Genomic DNA, 19,939 nt, shown 5'->3' on the forward strand with positions numbered 1-19,939 from the left:
AAGAAAACTTATATACTCTCTCTCTGCTTTTGATATACATTTTCTACCTCCATTTTCTCTAAGACCCAGAGCCAGTCTTTTTGACATGCAAACTTTAGGGAGAAATTTTTCATAAAAATCGATAGATAGATAGATAGATAGATAGATAGACAGATAGATAGATAGATGGAACTATTTAAAAATTAGGCCTAGTAGCGCCTGGATTGCTCATTGGTTACATGTCTGACTCTTGATTTTAGCTCAAGTCATGATCTCAGAGTGGTGAATTCAAGTCCTGCTTTGGGCTCTGTGCTTGGTGTGGAGTCTGAGATTCTCTCCTTCTCTGTCCCTCTGCTCCTCCCCCTGCTTTCTCTCTCTCTCTCTCTCTTTCTCTCTCTCTCTGTCTCTCTCCCCCCTCCTCAAATAAATAGATAAATTTTTTTTTTTTAAAATTGGAGCTACAATATCCTCTCCACAAATATCAAAATTTTGTTTGTATCTTGTCTGTATTTTGTGGTGTGTGTGTGTCCATGTATGTTTTAATGTGAGATATTTGCTCTCTCTCTGGATGGTATTGGTATAGTTAACACATACAAGAACTCTATTTAGTTTGAAGGTACATGTTTGTAGAGATTGGGCATTCCAACATTCAGAAAGTTAGAAATAAATTTAAACTCATGTAATCTGAGAACATATTTGGTATTAAGCTAAATTAAGTTTGTTGGCTTAATTAAAATAGTTATGTTTTTAAAGTTATCACCATTAAATATAAAATTTTTATTCTGCTTGTGTTTAGTAAAAGTCAAATAAGTTCATGGTATTTCTGTTGCAAAATTTGTCTGAAAGAAAAAAGCTTAGACTAATGTTGAGTCTGTCTAATGCCTCATGAAGTTTTTGTGGACAGTGATGTGGGAGAGAAAGGAAGAAGAAAAATATCTAAATTTCCTTACAACTTATAGCCCACTGACATGTCCTTGAAACAGGCAGAGTGACCTTCCTCGAGGGACTCAGCTGCCTGGTGTTCATACTTTGCTAAGGGCAGAAGGCAATCTTAGCCCAACCCCAGGACCCTGTAAGTCTACTTTATGTATGTATGTATGTATGTATGTATGTATGTATGTATTTATTTTTAAGATTTTATTTATTTATTCATGAGAGACACACAGAGAGAGGGAGGTAGAGACACAGGCATAGGGAGAAGCAGGCTCCATGCAGGGAGCCTGACATGGGACTCAATCTGGGGTCTCCAGGATCAGGCCCTGGGCTGAAGGAGGCGCTAAACCGCTGAGCCACTGGGGCTGCCCTATCAGTCTACGTTAACATATACAAACTTCTTTAGAAATTTCCCTTATCTCTAACCACCAAGGTATCTATTAGCAAGCATCTTCTAAGAATATGGCCCACCGATAGAAGTCTGAAGCATCTCATGACTCGGGTTTTATTAGACAGTAATAAATGACCTTTCTCAACAACAGCTAGCCCCTCAAGGTCCTGGCAACCTTGTTTGAAAATTCCTTAGACTGTGCTCTCCCTAACCCTCTTCCAACTTGAGTGCATGTAATAGGCCATTTCTCATGAGCTCAGGGCAGCTCTTCCTGCCCTTGGGTACTGTCCCTGGGCTTTAGTAAAATCACCTTTTTTTGCACCAAAGATGTCTCAAGAATTCTTTTCTTGGCCATAGGCTTCGAGCCCTCACTCTTTCCTACATCAGGTAATCTATGCATAATTGTTAAAAGAAGTAAATGAAATAAAATAAATTTAATTTAAAATAAATTTTAATTTTAAAAATAAAATAAAAAGCTTTTTAGGTAACTTCTAATTAGCTTCCAAAATCTTTGGAAAGCTAAAAATTTGAAAGTTTTGCTAAGGTAAATGATGAGTAAAGCGAGGTTTGTTAGTAATCTAGATCTCTTCCGAGTAAGAGAAAATAATGAACCATTAAGTACTGAACATGTCTATCTACTTCTGTCTTATTATAGAGAAACTAAAGATAAATTTGGGTCTGTTAATAAACACATTTTATGCTTTATTGAAAGATTATATTATAAAAAATACATGCTTCTAAAAATAATGAAACATATTCATAGATTTGGCAACCTGAAGAGTTCTGATATAACGGTTCACAACTACTTACTACTAGTTTTCACTAGAAATTAAGGTTTCGTTAAGCATTAAGAATATTAAGAAATGTAATTAAGGCTACTGGAAATGACAATTCTATGTGAGGAAAGTAAGATAGTGTTTTTGCTAAGAAGCAGCATGAAAAATAAAAGTACATAATTGTTGAGACTGAAAAGGAAGTATTACAGCAAGACTGGTTATTATAGAGGGAAAATTTAGGTCAAAATTTGAGTGTTAAATAAAGAAAGTTGTACATTTAGGGTGAAAAACTCTTTGGGAAGAAACTTTATGTGTGGTCAGTAGTGGCTAAGATTAGGATAAATTTAAATAAGTAAATAAGATTTATTTATGTATTTATGTATTTATTCATGAAAGACCCAGAGAGAGAGAGAGAGAGAGAGAGAGAGACAGAGAGAGACAGAGAGAGGCAGAGACATAGGCAGAGGGAGAAGCAGGCTCCTCGCAGGGAGCCAGATGTGGGACTCCAGGATCATACCCTGGGCTGAAGGCAGGTGCTCAATCGCTGAGCCACCCAGGCATCCCAGGAAACAAGTTTAATATCAAAAGTACAAGGGTGCAAAGTTTCTGTTTTCTCTTTGTTGGAAGAACAAAGTTTTCTTAAACTGTTGCTTTGCCCTTGATGAGAAATTGTAAACAATAGTTGTTCTTTACTTTTTAAATTATCTGCCTAAAAAAACCAATGATTCTAAGTTTCCCAAAATAATGTCTATGCTTATCGGGTCTTTGATTACTTAAGAAAACAGTCTTAATATTGAAAGAACCAAATTTTATTCACAACTATGTAACCGTCTGTATTTGCCTCTGCTACCTTTTCTTGTTGGTTTCATTAAATGGAACAATTATATATTGTTTCGTAATGACTGTGATCCTATTTAATCAAATGCTCAAACCTTCTGTTACATTTTTTGGACATACTTCCCACAATAAAATTCCAAAATTAAGTCCTTTAAGCAGAATCTAAGTGCAATTTCCCACCAGACCCCAGGTAGATTAAAAAAAAAAAAAATTTTTTTTTTTTTTTTTTTTTTTTTTTTTTTAAGAAATAAAACTAACTAGGCTTATTTAGTATGTGAAATTACATGAGAAGCATTGCCAACAAGGTGATACTAAACCCTGTTAGGTTATATTTATGTAGACCTGTTATCTAAAATTATGTGAAACTCCTAGAAATATGATGTCTTGGTATGTTATTATTTTAAAGTATTGTATGTCACAAAAAAAATCAAATTTCCTTGTCAATCACATTGTAATGAACTCTAATCAGATCCTTAACTCTGGCCATTTTTAAGTCTTTATCATTTACAGACAGTTATACTTTTACTTAGATGCCACTATAAAAGTTTCCTGCAAACGTGCTACAGTTATGGAAAAAATTCCACGTATAGGTGTCTGGTAACCTTAAGATCATAAAACTGAATTACGTTGGGGAGCCTAGGTGGCTTAATTGGCTAAGCGTCCAAATCTTGATTTCGGTTCATGATCTTGGGGTCTTGAGAGGAGCCTCACTTTGGGCTCTGCACTGGGCTTGGAGCCTGCTTAAGATTCTCTCTCTTCCTCTGCTCCTCTCCCCTAGTCACTCTCTCAATAAAACCCAAACCCAAACCAAAACACCGAACTATGTAAAGATTTCCAGGACTATTGGAAAGATTGTATTCAAACAGAACAAGAATTAATAACATGGGATTGAATGACTTGAGGAAAATAATTATACTTTTTATGACTTTTTGTTTCTAACATTACTGGCTTTTTTTTTTTTTTAAGACTTTATTTATTCATGAGAGACACACGGAGAGAGGCAGAGACAGAGGCAGAGAGAGAGGCAGGCTCCCCACCCAGGGCCTCATGCAGGATTAGTTCCTGGGACTCTGGGATCAGGACCTGAGCCAAAGGCAGATGCTCAACAACTGAGCCACTCAGGCGCCTCAAAACATTACTGATTTTTAAAAAAAATGCCTCTTCCCCACCCCCACCCCAGAGTTAAGAATCTCTCAGGTTACCTAACTTACAACAATTTGACAAAATACGCCTTTGTGCACCAATTGAAAAATTTATCTTCTCGCCTTACCTGAATGCTCTGGAAAATCTCAGTGACAATTCTTATATTTTTATGGCAATATATTTATTTGCATAAGTGCAATAAACATGTGTTCTCCTTATGACAAGACATAATTGGAAACAGTAGTCATATTACAGAGGCTTTGACTGGATGTCATATTTGAGAGAATGGCATAGACTCAGATATAATTAGGCAGCTTTAAGGAACTAAAGCTGATTTTATGGAGCCAATAAAGACCCTTGGAAATGTTACCCTGATACCTTGCTTTCCGAATTCCAAACAACCTTACTAGGTGAGTAGAGGTTACCTCCTGGCATGTGCAGGAATCCCAGGATATATTGGGGACCTCGAGAAGAGTGGAATTCACCCAAACATATGGGTATTGCAGGTTAGGTCTGATGGCAAGGATTTGGCTTGGCTTCTGGCCTTAAGAGAATTTAAAGTTCGATTTAGAGTTTCCCCCAAAAGTTGAAAATAGAGCTGCCCTATGACCTAGCAATTGCAGTCTTGGATATTTACTCCAAAGATAGAAATGTAGTAATCCGAAGGGGCACCCGTACCTCAATGCTTATAGCAGCAATGTCCACAATAACCAAATTATGGAAAGAGCCCAGATGTCCATCAACAGATGAATGGATAAAGAAGATGTGGAATATTATGGAATATTCCAATGGAATATTACTCAGCCTTTGAAAAATGAAATCGGGCCATTTGCAACAACATGGATGGAAGTGAGGGTATTATGCTAAGTGAAGTGAGTCAATCAGAGAAAGACAAATATCATATAACCTCACTCATTGTGGAATTTAAGAATCAAAACAGAGGGTCATAGGGGAACAGAGGGAAAAAAATAAGATCAAATCAGGGAGGGAGACAAACTGTAAGAGACTTAATCATAGGAAACAAACAGAGGGTTGCTGGAGGGAAGGGGTGTGAGGGGACGGGGTAACTTGGTGATGGCCATTAAGGAGGGCATATGATTGGGGCATCTAGGTGGTTCAGTTGGGTAAGTGTTTCCCTTTGGCTCAGGTGGTGATCCCAGGCTCCCTGCTCAGCAGGGGTCTGCTTGTCCCTCTACCCCTCCCCCTGCTCATCCTTGTACTCTCTCTCTCTGTCTCTCAAATAAATAAATAAAATCTTAAGAAAAGGGAAGACACATGATGTAATGGGCACTGGGTGTGATATGCCATTGATAAAATACTGACCACTACTCCTGAAACCAGTAATAATATATGTTTATTAACTGAATTTAAATTTTAAAAATCTAAAAAAATATTTTAAAAAAGTTTTGATACGGAGACTCTTTGTGAAACCTCCAGCATTACAGATTTTAAAAAGTCTGTAGGGTTAACCACTGTTCTTGCTGCACTTATATGAATAATCAGGGCAAGATTTTTTTGATACTAGACTCATTTTGGAAACAAAATACTGTTAATGTGGCTATCTTTGGTAAAAATGAGGGGGAGTATAGAGAGAAAATATGTTTCAATAACATATCTTTGTAGATACACTACTTTAATACTATCCATTACAAACTGAACTCGATCGTAATTTCTTCTTAGTGTCCTCCAATGCGTGGCTTCAAGTCTCCAAACTAACATTTTGATTCTTCTCCCATTTCTCTGACTTCAAATCCTTTGAGATCTAAGACTTCCCTTTCTCCTGGAGCCCTGGCAAACTAAGTATAAATCACTTGATGTGAAGAAAGTGCCATAATAGCTCATGCATAGACAGTCTTTGTCCTGTTGCTCTATGGGCCACTCAAGAGATCCCCAGAGACATCTGAAGTATAATCTAGGAAGATCCGTCAGATTGCCAATATGTGACCTCATTCTAATTGAAGATGCTTCAAGTTTGACTTCAGAAGTTTTCTCAACTGGCTATCCTGAGACTCAGGATTCCACCCCTCAGGTTCCACCCCAGGGAACCCTGGGTGGCTCAGCGGTTTAGCGCCTGCCTTTGGCCCAGGGCAGGATCCTGGAGTCCCGGGATCGAGTCCCATGTCTGGCTCCTGGCATGGAGCCCGCTTCTCCCTCCTCCTGTGTCTCTACCTCTCTCTCTCTCTCTATGTCCATCATAAATTAAGAAAAACAAAACAAAAAAACTGGGTTAACGTTTGATCCAAACATTAACCATTGCTTCTCTTTTGTTTCCATAGAAATTTCTCTTATTTAGTGCCTGATTAGGCCTAAACTGGAGATTACAACTGGATCACTGCCTCCTGAAATGAGTTTGACTAAACTGCCCCATTGTCAGGACTAGGAGACTAGATCAATGAGATGAAACAACTTACCAGCTCAACTTTTAATATGTAAAACTCCCAAGGAATTTTTAGATGTGGAAACTGAAGAACAGTCAAGACCACTCCACTCCAAATGTGCCACTTTGGCATGTCGATTATTTTGAGGTAAAGGCACTTGATACCCCACAGTCTCAGGAGAACTTTTGTCCCTCTCTTAACCAAACAGAAGATTCTAAATTGGTGGTGTTTCCTAGAAAAAGAGTTATTAACAGAGATAAATTTTATCTGAGTGACTCATTTTTCATTTTTTAAAAGATTATTTATTTATTCACGAGACACACACACACACACACACACACACACAGAGAGAGAGAGAGAGAGAGAGGCAGAGACATAGACAGAAGCAGGCTCCCTCTGGGGAGACCGATGAAGGACTTGATCCCAGGACCCTGAGATCAGGATCTGAGCTGAAGGCCGACCCTCAACCACTGAGCCACCCAGGCATTCATCTGAGTGACCCATTTGTACGGTAGGGCAAACATCTAATTACCAAACATCTGCTCTTCTTATCCCTCTGTGAAGGGGAGACCTTCCCTCTCTATGAAGACCCAGACCCCTACCCTGTCTTCTTCATTCAGAACAACAAATATACCTTATTTTGCCTGTCTTTGAAATTCCCATATCTATGTGGCTTCCCCATACAGACAGTATTAAGTTTGAGTTTCAAGTCTTCATCTTCCCATATCAATTTGATTCTTAGTCCAGCTAAAAGGACCTTGAATTGCAGAGAAATTCTTCCTCCCCAACATTAGAGTTCTGGAATGTGCACCATATTTTATCTTTTTATGCTGCTTATATTTTTCTATAAACCAAGAAAGCATGTATGACACAAAATGCATAAAAACGTGCTCCTCTTGAGTCTGAAAACAAATCATGCATGGATTTGTAAAATACTAATAAAGAAAAAATAAGGATGGGGGAAAATATGCCTGGAAAATGTTACCAAGAGACAGCAAGTACAGCAATAATAATATTAAACAAATTTGAAGGCTCAAAGTATTCGATAGAGAGGTACACTGTAAGGACTTTTGGTTCCAGTGTGGACAAGAAAATATTCTGGAAAGCCACCCTGAAGCAAAATAGCTAAGGACTAGATAAACTGCAAAAACACTGTAACACATCATGGCCCAGAGAAGAAGAAACCAAGGAAAACTGATCTCCAAGAACAATACACATCTAGGAGCTGAAGCCTCATAAACACAGCTGATTGGGTTCCCTGGGGCAAATACCATGATCAGATTCTGCACTTTGTCAATTAATGCCAGCCTCTTCGGAAAAAAAGGATTCTAGGCTTTTCAACTGAACTGCAGACAGCTAGCATGGGGCCACGGCTCTTGAGAAAGCTCAGGCTTGAGGAAACAATATCTATCAAAGATTTCTAAGAAGGAAACCTGTTTGTCTCAGAAGTGGCACTGTGGAGAAAGGCAGAGGAATTTTACCATAAGGATTTCTCCAAAGGCCTAGAGTCTAGACTTTCATAGAAAGTTACCTGAAATTAAGGAGTGGTGGGCGCCCTCTAGTGTCTCAGGGCCTCAAACTTAAACCTTTTCCAGGAAGGAAGCATCTTTAACCCATGTTGTCTAGGTAGGTATGCATTTACTATCTATCTATCTATCTATCTATCTATCTATCTATCTATCTATCATCTATCTATCTATCTATCATCTATCTATCTATCTATCTATCTATCTATCTATCTATCTATCCATCTACCTACCTATCCATCCATCCGTCTATCTATCCATCCATCCACCTACCTACCTATTTATCTATCAATCATCTATCTAAGTATTCACGTATTATTTGCTGAGCGCATGTTAAACACCAAGCCCTCTCCGAGCAGTCGGGGGTGTACAAATATAAACTCAAATTAATGTGACCTAATCGAGGAAGAAACCACACTGTGACAAGTTAGGCTTCCAAATAAAGAGATCACGTCCTCTCCCTCAGACAAATAATTTCAGATATTAAAATTATACTTAAAGTTTAACGAAGTAAGAATGCAATAATGTAGGTGAGAAGCAAGGGACATTCAAAACAATACCCATTTTTAAAACTAATGACATAGAACTTCCGGTCATGAGAAAGAACTATACTCCCTAATGACAAAATAAAAATCCCCTGGTAAGATGCAACATTCAGGGTCTTGATGCACCTGACCACACAGCCACTATGTATGGCGGGAACTGCCAGAATTAGAACTTCATGTTTATAACTGTAGGGCAAGTTTTCAGCATGGTACTCTTGGAATCTCATATAACCAAGGAAAACGCTTACGGTTATAGAAGACTGAACAATGAACATACTTCATCTGTGATTCCTGCACCTAACGCATACAAATATCTGATTTATTACAAGGTATACATTTATTATTATTTTTTTAGTTTTTTGTTTGTTTGTTTAATGATAGTCACAGAGAGAGAGAGAGAGAGAGAGAGAGAGAGAGAGAGAGAGACAGAGACACAGGCAGAGGGAGAAGCAGGCTCCATTCACCGGGAGCCCGACGTGGGATTTGATCCTGGATCTCCAGGTTCGCGCCCTGGGCCAAAGGCAGGCACCAAACCGCTGCGCCACCCAGGGATCCCTACAAGGTATACATTTAATAATTTCAAACTTCAAGTCTGGCTTCAGAAAAATAACAATATCCCCCAAAAAACAGTTTCACATATTCTGAACTCATTTATCATCATTTAACTAAACTGTAATAGAAAGGACTTTTCTAAGATAGAAAAGAAAAAAAATCTTCTCACATGCTTGCCAAGTAAAAGCAGTTCTAGATACATGGATGAGAATGACTATCATGAAAGAAACTACTATTCGAATATTTGCAGGAAGGGTCCTATAAATTTGGGACAGTCCTTGGGGCTGTGAAAGCCAGCTGTCCTGCGCAAGCTCCGCGAGGGTCCCTCGGCCACTGCAGACGAGGAGCAGGGCCAGCTCACGCAGCCGCACAGGAGGACACCGCGGTCCCGCTGCTCAGGCTGCACACTGCTAGGCTCTGCGTCCTTCTCTGCGCACCGCCCAGCGTTGCTGCGAAGGTCCAGAGGCAGCTGTGCGAGGCCGGGTGCAGCAGGGGGCGCCGCGGAAAACCGCCAAGGCGAAGGCGACGCGCGACCCCACGGGGGCGGGGGCGGGGGAGGGGGAGACCCGGAAGAACGTAGCGTGACGCACGCGGAACGGGAGGCTCCTTGGGGCACTGGGCGGGCCGTGTGCGCGGAAGCGGACCAATGAGAGGGCAGCGTGGAAGGCGTGGAAGGAGGGGCCACTGAGGGAGCCGGCGTCGGGGCGTGGCTAGGAGCCCGGGGACGTGGGGGTGGGGCTTGTCGGGGCTCGTGGTCATTTCCACTCCCTAGTGGACGCAGGGGGCGGAGGACGGCGCTGCCACTTCTTAGGACTTTCCAGTTCCCGTTGAAAGGGGAGTGTGATTGTTGTGTGGCTGTTTCGTATTAGTATTGCGAGGAAATCCCCTCTTCTGGTGGAAAGCCCATTTCTGTGGTGTGAGTCCTGCACCAGGAGCATCGCAGCAGCACTTGGATAACATGGAAATGCAAATAATGGGATCCTGCTAGAGATCCAGGGAATCAGGATCTGTGAGGTGGGCCCAGCCATCTGTTTTACAAAAGCAGTGCAGGTGATTTTGGTGCACGCTGAAGTTTGAGACTGCTTCCAAGTATTGTGATTCCCTTAATTCAGATGCTGGAGGTGACCCCTCAAATGTCAGCTGAGCTGAACCAAGCTGTTGACCTTCAAGATCATCACCAAAGCCAAACCAGTGCTTAGGTCTTACCCACTCAGACATCCATTCCAGGCTATAAAGTGAAAAACAAATTGTATGTCTGGAAAGGCGAGATCTAGAAGGATTGTTATCTACAATCAATGCGGAATTCCATTTCTCCAGATTTTATTAATCATCCCTTTTCATTTACAGACGTTTTGCACTCATTTAGACTTCCCAGCAAAGGTAGTCCGTGGTAAATAATGAATTCCCAATCACTGGGCCTGTAACAGAAGTAAATTCTGCTTTTATAATTAGAGCAAAAACTACAATGAAAATGCTAAGACACTTTATGTAGGCTCTTACTGAGGTAATGCTCTCACTCTAATGAATCAGTGTACAGCAAACCAGGACAGGTTAGATTTGAGCGGGATACACACACTAATTATTCTCAGGCAGATCAGACTTTCATACTTCATAAATTCCATGAGGTCATCCATATTTTCAGTTGCTGTTTGCATTCATTTCTTCTCTGCATTCGTACCTCTCCTATGTCTGAAGAAGAAAAAAGGGTTCTTCTTCAGTCCCATTTTGCCATCAGTATTAATATTTGTTATACAGGGAAGAGAGTTCTTTTAATATGTTTGTATAATGTGCTATGAGATATCTTTACTCCCGTGTTACGTGTGTTTTAGTCATTGTTAGCACAAGCAGTTAATGAGTCAAACCATTTTTAGTCGAGATATTCTTGAATGATATTATCTTTCTTCCAAATCCCCCAAGTATACTCCTTGAGGTGGGATTCTAGTCATCCGAAGGCTCCTATTTTCTTGTTAGTCTTTCTTCTGAGAAGAATTGGCTACTCCGATTGTCCTTTTAATTCAGTGACTAAAGAAAATGGACTTGCTAGCGATTGTTGCTTACTAAATGTCCATCAGTGTTGTTAAACCTTTACATGATATATCTCATTTAATCCTTCAACGTACACTACTTCCTAGAATTATTATTGTTGTTGTACAGATGTGGAAATAAGTATCAAAACGCTGAGTCACTAAATCAATGGGACCATTGCAATAACTCAGCCCTGGCCTCTCTCCTTATTGTTACAGATTGATGTTCATTGACAGCCTACTGTATGGGTAGAACAGCTTTGGGCATTTGGAGGTCAGCTGCAAAAAGAAACCTAACCCAACCCAGTGGAGAATGGGAAGAGGAAACAAATAATACACAGATTCATGTCAGTTAGTGCTAAGTGTAATGAAGAAGAATAAACAGAGCAAGTTATGAAGGAGATAGAAGGGTGCCATTTTACTTTTGCAGGTCAGAGAGTACCTCCCAGACATGGTAACATTGTAACCCATCCACTCGCCCCAAGACCCACGAAACGTGGGGAGTATTTCAATATGTAACAGGTGCTATGCCCAGGTGAAGTGCCCAAAAGATGATAAGGTCTATCCCCTCATCTCCCTCTTTTCCCTTTCTGCTCTCTCTGGCTAGTGTGCTCTGTGGCTTCTCTTCCATCTTCAGGCTCTTTAGCCATTTGCTGCTTCCATTCTTTTTCTGAGTCCCTCTCAATATCTCTCACCTTCTTTCCCTATGCTCCATGTTTCTCCTTAAAAAATCGTCATAATTTGGCTGTGATACTTATTATTGTATTGTACTATGAAATACAGCCTAACAACCTTCATGGTTAAACTTTTAGACAAAATTCTAAAACTTTAGTCCTTCACTTCTTCCACAATTCCCAGTCCCTATCCATGGTAGCAAATGTCATGGTTATGGAAGGAAAAGCCATTCAAATGCTGCTGTTCATGTAAAGCAAAGGGAGCCTTCTGTTCTGTGCAGCACTGCATGTCCACGACACCAAAATGAAACTTGAGAACTGTGGGCATCCCCCGGGTGATCTCCACCGCTCCTCAGTCTTCCTTCCAGCGCCAGGGTTTGGAGGACCACTGGAAGTATAAATCAGGCGGGACACAGCTGAAGTTGTTCATCTGAACAAAGTACAAAAAATAGCCTTCGGTAAGAAGTCTCCTCCTTATAACTTTTGAGTCCACACTCGACCTGAATAATCCAAACTATTTGACAGAACCATCAAAAGGCAAATAGTTGGAGAATTCAAGTTCTGGTCAATGACAGATATCTGATCAAAACTGTAAAAACATAGTTTTTCTTAAGACGATGTGCATAGTAAAGAGCTAATATTACGCGAAGGGAGGTGTGGCCTTTGCCCTTTGCTGAGAGGTGATGTGTAGGCCCTTGGAATGTCCTGCAGGATAAGAATACCTTTGCTTACAAAGAGGCCTTGGGCTGTTCGGGACACTGTACTAATGTCCTTTATGTTGGGGGCTTTGGGCCGTGTGGTGCCTGGACTACCTCCAGAGGGACTGCTGAGTAAGAGATCAGCCACGTGGACAGTAAACCATGTGTATGTGATGAAGCCCCTTGGTTGGCAATGTGTACTGTGTTGTTAAAATATTGTTGTGCTGCAGGGAGGCAATAACTCTCCCTATTCCCCCAAAGGGCAAGGACTACAGAAGCTCCGAGTTAGGAACCCTCAGAGACCCTGCTCTTCTGCTTCTTACATTGGCTTAACCTATTCTTTTGTTATAATAAACCCCAACTTTGAGTATAATAACTCTTAGTGAATTCTGTGAATCATCTAAAGAATAACTAAATCTGAGGATGGTTTTGGTAAACCCATCAACTTTGCAGCTGATGTCAGACATGAGGGCAATCTTATGGGACTATACCTTGACTTCGGACTATAGCACAAAGATATTAGTATTACTCTATTCTAAATATGACTAAAATATTTGGATGAATATTTTGCATCAATTTAATGAGTTCTGTACTTCCCATAAACCGGCCAGCAGATTTCTAAAGAGTGATAGACATTTTAGGTGTCAGTAAATGATTATTAAAATAAATAAATAAATAAGAAGCAAGCAATGAGCTGTGGGTTTCCTTGATCGCCTACAAACCCGAGCGCTCCAGAAGGACAAGAACAACCTCATCTCTCTTTGTATCTCTAGTGCCCAAAGATCTTCCATGACTATCTCTGGATTTATAAGAAATACTTGGAATGATTGCCATGGTACAATTTAGTAGGGAATTTAGACACATGTCAAGGGTCTCCTTATAAGCCTTCATGACGAAACTATGCTTTTAGTTTCTTCTTTCATGTCCTTCTGCTACCTCCTAATCTGTTACTTTACACTTGAAGCATTGTAGGTCATTTTTAAGTCTGACTCAATCATTAACTCAAATTTTGCCTTTGAAGTCTATTAATGTAGCTTTAACTTGTCCAATTGCAAAATTTATTAATTGGTCCTTCCATATTGTTAATTTCTTATATTTTCATAAGTTAAAATATTTTCTGGGGTTTTATCTTTTTATTTTGTTTTCTCTTTTAACTTGTTTTCTCCGCACCCATTAGTTTTGTTGGACATTCTTATAACCCTCATGAACCAGAGTCTTGTTGTACAGATGGCTGTTTAGGAGTTTTCAGATGAATTCATTCAATATTTTCTCTAAGTACCTGCAATGTGCTGCTATATGTAATGCAGAGACCACTGTTTGGTCCCTTACAATCTTAGGGAAAATTCGACCTGGGCATCATGAGGGAGTTTCATTGGATTTTGTGTTTATGGATAGTGGTCAATTATGGTCTAATTTCCTGGAATCCTTTTTTTTTTTTTTTTTTTTAAAGATTTTACTTATTTATTTACCAGAGACAGAGAGAGCACCAGCAGTGGGAAGTGGCAGAGGGAGAAGCAGACTCCCCCACTGAGCAGGGAGCCCAATGCAGGGCTCCATCCCAGGACCCTGGGATCATGACCTGAGCTGAAGGCAGATGCTTAACTGAGCAATCCAGATGCCCCCAATTTCCTGGAATTCTTAAAGAGCTACCACTTAGAAAAGTATTAGGTCCAAGTGATTATACAGCTGACTTCTATCTACTTTCTAAAGCACAAATACTTTTATACAATCAAGTATTTAAAGCATAAAAAAGACAATGTGTTGGTTTCACAGTATGTTCAAAAATGTGCTATCCTTTCCTTGAAAGGTGGAGCCTAGTTGCCCTTCTGGGTATACGCCATTTTTTAAGTGACTTGTTTCTAATTAATAGAAAGTGGCAGAAGTGACAGCGTGTGACATTTGGAACTAGGTCGTAGAGACTCTGTGACAAATTCCTCCTCCCTTCTCTCTATGATTTGTCTTTGTGGAAGAGAGCCAGTTAGCAGTCCTGACAGGTCTATGTGGCTAGAGTCGGAGGTCCACCTGCTGAGAGCCCACAGGAACTTGGGTGGCATGGGAGTGAGCCACCTTGGAAGGGAACCCACAGTTAAGCTTCAGGTGACTGCTGTGCGTGTTTGCATCTTGACTTCAGCCTCATGAGAGATCCTGGCCAGAACTTCCCAGGAAATCACTTCTAGGTTCCTGATCCCTCCCCGCCCCCCGCAAAAAATAGATAATAAATGTTCATTGATTTAAGCTGTTGAATTTTGGGGTAGTTTGTTACCTAGCAGCAGATAATGGAGGAGAGGCTCACAATTAAGCGTTCAAAGTTACCATAGTCTTATTGACCAAATCTGATACAGGTTAACCAACAAGGGAAAATCACAGAATGACTTTATGTGTGTAGGGAGGAGGAAAAATCCCCCGGAAATCTAAAATGTGCGCAGCCAGTATTTAAGATACTAATAGAAAATGACCAAAGAAGATTTGGCCTTGGAATACAAGTATAGGGTAGCATTAGGGAATCTACTCGTAATTTATTGTAGCAGGCTTGATGTGGGAAAGCCCTTGATTTCATCAAATACCGAAAATTCACACATCATTCGTGATAAAACCTTTAAAAATATATTTAGAAGGAAACTAACCAACACACACAGATTATATACATATCCATGCATGCAAGCAAACAGGTATTTAACAAGTCAGGAACTACAAAAGCCACTTTAGTGAAAAGGAAGAAAATGACGGTGATGCCTTAACATGGCATATAGCGTGTGACATTAACTAACACAAAACCATGATAAAGATAGTTACAGAAATAGTTATTGGAAAAAATATCAAAGTTTCTGGTCTGCTAATGATAGTACTATATGTAACGAACTCAGGACAGTCCATTAAATCATTAAACATTGATTAGGTTTTGCAAAATTTGGTAATCAGATAGATATCAAGTGCATGTAAATAATCTATTTGTCAATTATCTTCCCACCCTCAGAAATCTATAACAGTGCTTCAGTCTATTGCCATCTAGCAGAACAGATTAGAAAACTAGCTTTACGTTTGTTTGGAGAATTTATGGGGTTTGGTTCACAGTGTGACAGAGTGACCCCCGTTTTGGTGTATGAGTTTCACCCTATTTTATTGATTTTGAGTTACATGAGTAATCCATTAACTCTGAAAAATTCTCAGCCATGATCATTGGAAGCTCACACCAGCATCAATCTCTCTGGTTGTCCTTGTGGTGCCATGATTAGACACATGGCAGACAATTTTACTACTAATTCCAGATCTCTTAAACTCACTTTTACATTTCTCTCCCCGCATTTTGGATAAATAAGGTCTGCTTACAGAACTCATTAAAATTCTTCATCTGGAGCCTATTGATTTTTTTTGGCCCATTTAGCAAGCCTTTAATTTTAATTTTCATATGATTAATGTATATATATAACGTGTATATCCACAACTTCATTTCTGGAAGTCGTATTTGGTTCTTTCGACTGTTTTTGGAAAATTCTTTGTATTCTTAATCCCTCAGCATATTTCACTTAGTGTTTTCCTTTACCTTTTTAAAGATATTCAAGTTAGCAACTTGAAGTTTGTATCTGTTCATTTTCTTTTTACTCCTTTTGTTTCCACTGTGCCTGTGCGCTTCTCTTCTTCTTGGTTACATTGTCTTGTTGAATTCTGTGTTGATTTTGGTTGTGAAGCTGCTCTTTCATTTTCTTTGCTATCTTATGTGTGGAGGATTTGCTGAGACCAAAAATGAAGCTTATTCCTTCAGAGAGGATTTGTATTTGCCTTGAGCAGGTGCTCAGGGGTACAAAGCCAGCTTGGGAGATCTCGGAGTTAATCCTCAGCCCGGGTGTTCCGAATCCCTGTGATGTCAGTGCCAGAAGCAAGTGAGTGGTGGTCGGAATTGTGGGTGGCACAATCTACCTTGCTCAGCACGGAGGGTGAGCACACACTGTTGCCATCTTCTGGGCGAGTGGGTGTGTGGGGGTGCCCATGTGCTGTCTGGTCCTGTGCTCATTTCTAGTTCATCCTTCTACCGTGAGGATGGAACCGGTGAGTGTGTCAGCTACACCCGGAAAGATAATCTCATCCGTTTTCTTGGGGGAACTCTCAACTGTTGACTGCTTACCCCCTGGCCAGTTCCTCCCAGCTCCCCAGCTTTTTCCCCCAGATTTCTTTTCCCCACAATAATCCATTCCCAGCAGCAGCAGAAACCCTTTATGCCATCTGACCTTGTGCAGCAGAAGCCACATCCTCCCGGGAAGGGCTTTCTTTCCCTTTCTACCTCCTCTCAGTCCTTGCCTCTCAGGGACACGGGGCAAGGGGCCAGGGGAGGAAAGGGGGCCTCAGTCCTGGGGTAACTATTGCCTATCCAGTCAGACACTTTATGGGATTGAGTAGCGGGCTTCTCTCTTGTGACCCTAGGGTCTTCCCAGCTAAGGCTGCTGGAAGAAGACCGGCAATGAAATAGTACTTTGTAGGAGAGAAGCTATAGTAGCCGACAGGATTTGAAAGCCCTTCAAAGTCAGGACAGGTTCCCTTTCCTGTCTGTCTGCGCCTTTAGGATACAGCACAGACTCCTCCTCTCTGATCCCCACCCTACCTCCCCCACCAGCAGAAATGGGCGCTATTGCAAAGCTAGCAAGCCAGAAAGAAAAGCCTGTGTAAGATTTCCATGAAAACTCATGTTGTCTTACGCTTTTTTTTTTTTCATTATTGCATATCTATATGCTGAAAAGGAAAAGAAAAGCTCTGAGCAAAACCAAGTTTTTACAGCATGCTTTGTGCTCTGGGGAAACAGTTCTTACCCAAGTCCTTGAATGTCGCGATGAATTTGGAGCCTGCGCACAGGAAGGAGAGCTGTACACTTGAAATGGCATTTTCATTTAAAATTGAGGTTTAGTGTTGTGAAACTAAGGAATAATGGTTGTACAGAACCGGTTTTGGGCATAGCGAGCACTCAATTTATGATGGGTATGGTTATCGACCGGGAAATGTGGCATCCTTGCTACGCAATCCTAAGAGAAAATTATAGAGTCGTAGCTATGTATCGATCTTAGAGTAAACTTGACTAGGATGCATTTGAGAATAGTTTTTAGAAAGCATTATAGCTCATTTGTTGAAAGCATGCGTGGCTCTGAAAAGAGCCTTTGGGTTTGGGGAAGGAGACGCTTACTTGGCACGTTTACTTGGAGCTGGTGTACTTGGTGACGGCCTTGGTGCCCTCGGACACGGCGTGCTTGGCCAGCTCCCCGGGCAGCAGCAGGCGCACGGCCGTCTGGATCTCCCTGGACGTGATGGTCGAGCGCTTGTTGTAATGCGCCAGGCGCGACGCCTCGCCCGCGATGCGCTCGAAGATGTCGTTGACGAACGAGTTCATGATGCCCATGGCCTTGGACGAGATGCCCGTGTCGGGGTGCACCTGCTTCAGCACCTTGTACACGTACACCGAGTAGCTCTCCTTGCGGCTGCGCTTGCGCTTCTTGCCGTCCTTCTTCTGCGCCTTGGTCACCGCCTTCTTGGAGCCCTTCTTCGGGGCCGGCGCGGACTTGGTGGGTTCTGGCATAGTGACCTTAACTACCACACGTTCGATAAAGCTGGAGGAAAAATATCAGCCACCGTAAGACCCCGTTTATTTATAGAGGAGGCATTCGAATGAGTTTAGTAAGATCATTTACGATTGGATTAATTTTACTGTGTCGTCACAAATACGAAAGTAAAAGGTACTTGCAATTCTAGCGTTTCATTGGCTGCCTCGTTACTGTGCTTCGACCCAATCAGAAGGTCTAGACTTGGCTACCAAAGGTTACTATATATAATCTTCTTCAACGCCAGTATGTATTTTAACTTTGAGGTAGTGTAACGGAGATTTGTGTGTGGACAGTTTTTGTTGGTTAGAACAACTTCCTGCACTAGGTTGGGTGTTGCCCAGCGGAAGCCTGGTGGCCACTGGTGGCCAAACTGACGTCCTAGGTATTGGAGCTGGTGGGTAAGTGCTTGTTGAGGAAATGGCGCAATTCCATGATTAAGATAATGGAAAGACCATCGGAATACTTCATAGTTTTCTACCAATACAGTATAAAGATCCACGGTGACCGGAGTACTTTCTATTACGTGGCAAATCGGTTTCAAAGTTCGTTTTGCAAATAACTTCTCCCCTATGTATATTACCCCTATTGCGCCTTGTGGACTACGGGCCAATTTAGGTTGAACCAGCGCACTTACCAGACTAGAGGAGAAATCATTGTCCCATTTGAAATTTCCCCAGGCCCGTATGCACTTAACAGGCGCCCCTGTAGGTGTGGCTCCGGGCTCGCCAGTCTCCCCTCCCGCCACGCCCCCTTTCTGCAGAGTGCCGCAGCTCTTTTCGGAGGTTTGGGTGGCTCTGAAAAGAGCCGTTAAAAAGATCCTAAACTACTCTGTATTCTTATTTCTTCTTGGCAGCCACTTTCTTGGGTTTGGCCGCCTTGGGCTTGGCTGCCTTGGGCTTCGGGGCTTTGGTCTTGGCCGGACTCTTGGCCGCCTTCTTGGGCTTGGCCGCCTTCGCCTTCTTGGGGCTCTTGGCCACCTTCTTGGTGACGGTGGCCGCGGCGGGCTTCTTGGCCTTCTTCGGGGTCTTCTTGGTGCTCTTCTTGGGGGTGCCGGTCCCCGCTGCCTTCTTGGGCTTCTTGGCCGTCCCCGCCGCCCGCTTGGGCTTGGCCGCGCCCGCCTTCTTGGCCTTGGCCTCCCCGGAGGCCGCCTTCTTGTTGAGCTTGAAGGAGCCCGAGGCGCCGGTGCCCTTGGTCTGCACCAGGGTCCCCTTGCTCACCAGGCTCTTGAGGCCCAGCTTGATGCGGCTGTTGTTCTTCTCCACGTCGTAGCCGGCGGCCGCCAGCGCCTTCTTGAGCGCGGCCAGGGACACGCCGCTGCGCTCCTTGGACGCGGCCACGGCCTTGGTGATGAGCTCGGACACCGGGGGCCCGGACGCCTTGCGCTTGGCTGCGCCGGCGGACTTGCGGGCCTTCTTCTTCACCGGCGTCTTCTCCGCGGGGGCCGGTGCTGGAGGCGCAGCAGGAGCGGTCTCGGACATAGTGGGTTTTGGTTCCTGAAGATGAAAGGAAAAAAATAATATTAATCGAGTCTCGGAGTTGAGCTGCTTGGTTAGGCGTGCGTGTGTGCGTGTGTGTATATATACAACAAGGACGCCGCGCGCTGATTGGCTCCGAGCTCAGTCCTCCAACTTGACAGCAACCTGGTGTCAGCTCTGTCCAGGAATTGTGTTTGTTACAGTTGGGGAAAGCAAAAAAATTAAAATTTCCTGGGGAGGAATCACGCTGATTACACTCTATAGCGAAGTGGGACCCCTCATGCTTTGACATCTTCGTGTTTTCTTCTTCTAGTTTTCATCATCTGGGTTTCAGCTCTTTTCAAAAGCCCCTGACACCCTGAGAGATTCACAGGTCAGAGAGACAACTTCTTGATTTTCCTTTAAAATATAAATTCTTCGCTTTGT

General features: G+C 42.1%; 2 protein-coding genes across 2 annotated transcripts; both read right to left on the minus strand.

Annotated features, from left to right (window-relative positions):
- Window positions 1-11,432: 11,432 nt before the first annotated feature.
- On the minus strand, window positions 11,433-18,013 carry LOC140594612 (histone H2B type 1-M). Its single transcript, XM_072728937.1, has 2 exons — window positions 17,624-18,013; window positions 11,433-12,188 (listed from the first exon to the last, which is right to left on the minus strand). Exon 1 carries the CDS (start codon window positions 18,011-18,013, stop codon window positions 17,633-17,635), a length of 381 nt encoding a protein of 126 aa, XP_072585038.1. The 3' UTR covers window positions 11,433-12,188; window positions 17,624-17,632.
- On the minus strand, window positions 11,433-19,583 carry LOC112920442 (histone H1.3-like). Its single transcript, XM_072728936.1, has 2 exons — window positions 17,624-19,583; window positions 11,433-12,188 (listed from the first exon to the last, which is right to left on the minus strand). Exon 1 carries the CDS (start codon window positions 19,514-19,516, stop codon window positions 18,875-18,877), a length of 642 nt encoding a protein of 213 aa, XP_072585037.1. The 5' UTR covers window positions 19,517-19,583; the 3' UTR covers window positions 11,433-12,188; window positions 17,624-18,874.
- Between the last annotated feature and the right edge of the window lie 356 nt (window positions 19,584-19,939).

The sequence above is a fragment of the Vulpes vulpes genome, chromosome 12 (assembly GCF_048418805.1).
Source record: "Vulpes vulpes isolate BD-2025 chromosome 12, VulVul3, whole genome shotgun sequence".
NCBI classification, from domain to species: Eukaryota; Metazoa; Chordata; class Mammalia; order Carnivora; family Canidae; genus Vulpes; species Vulpes vulpes.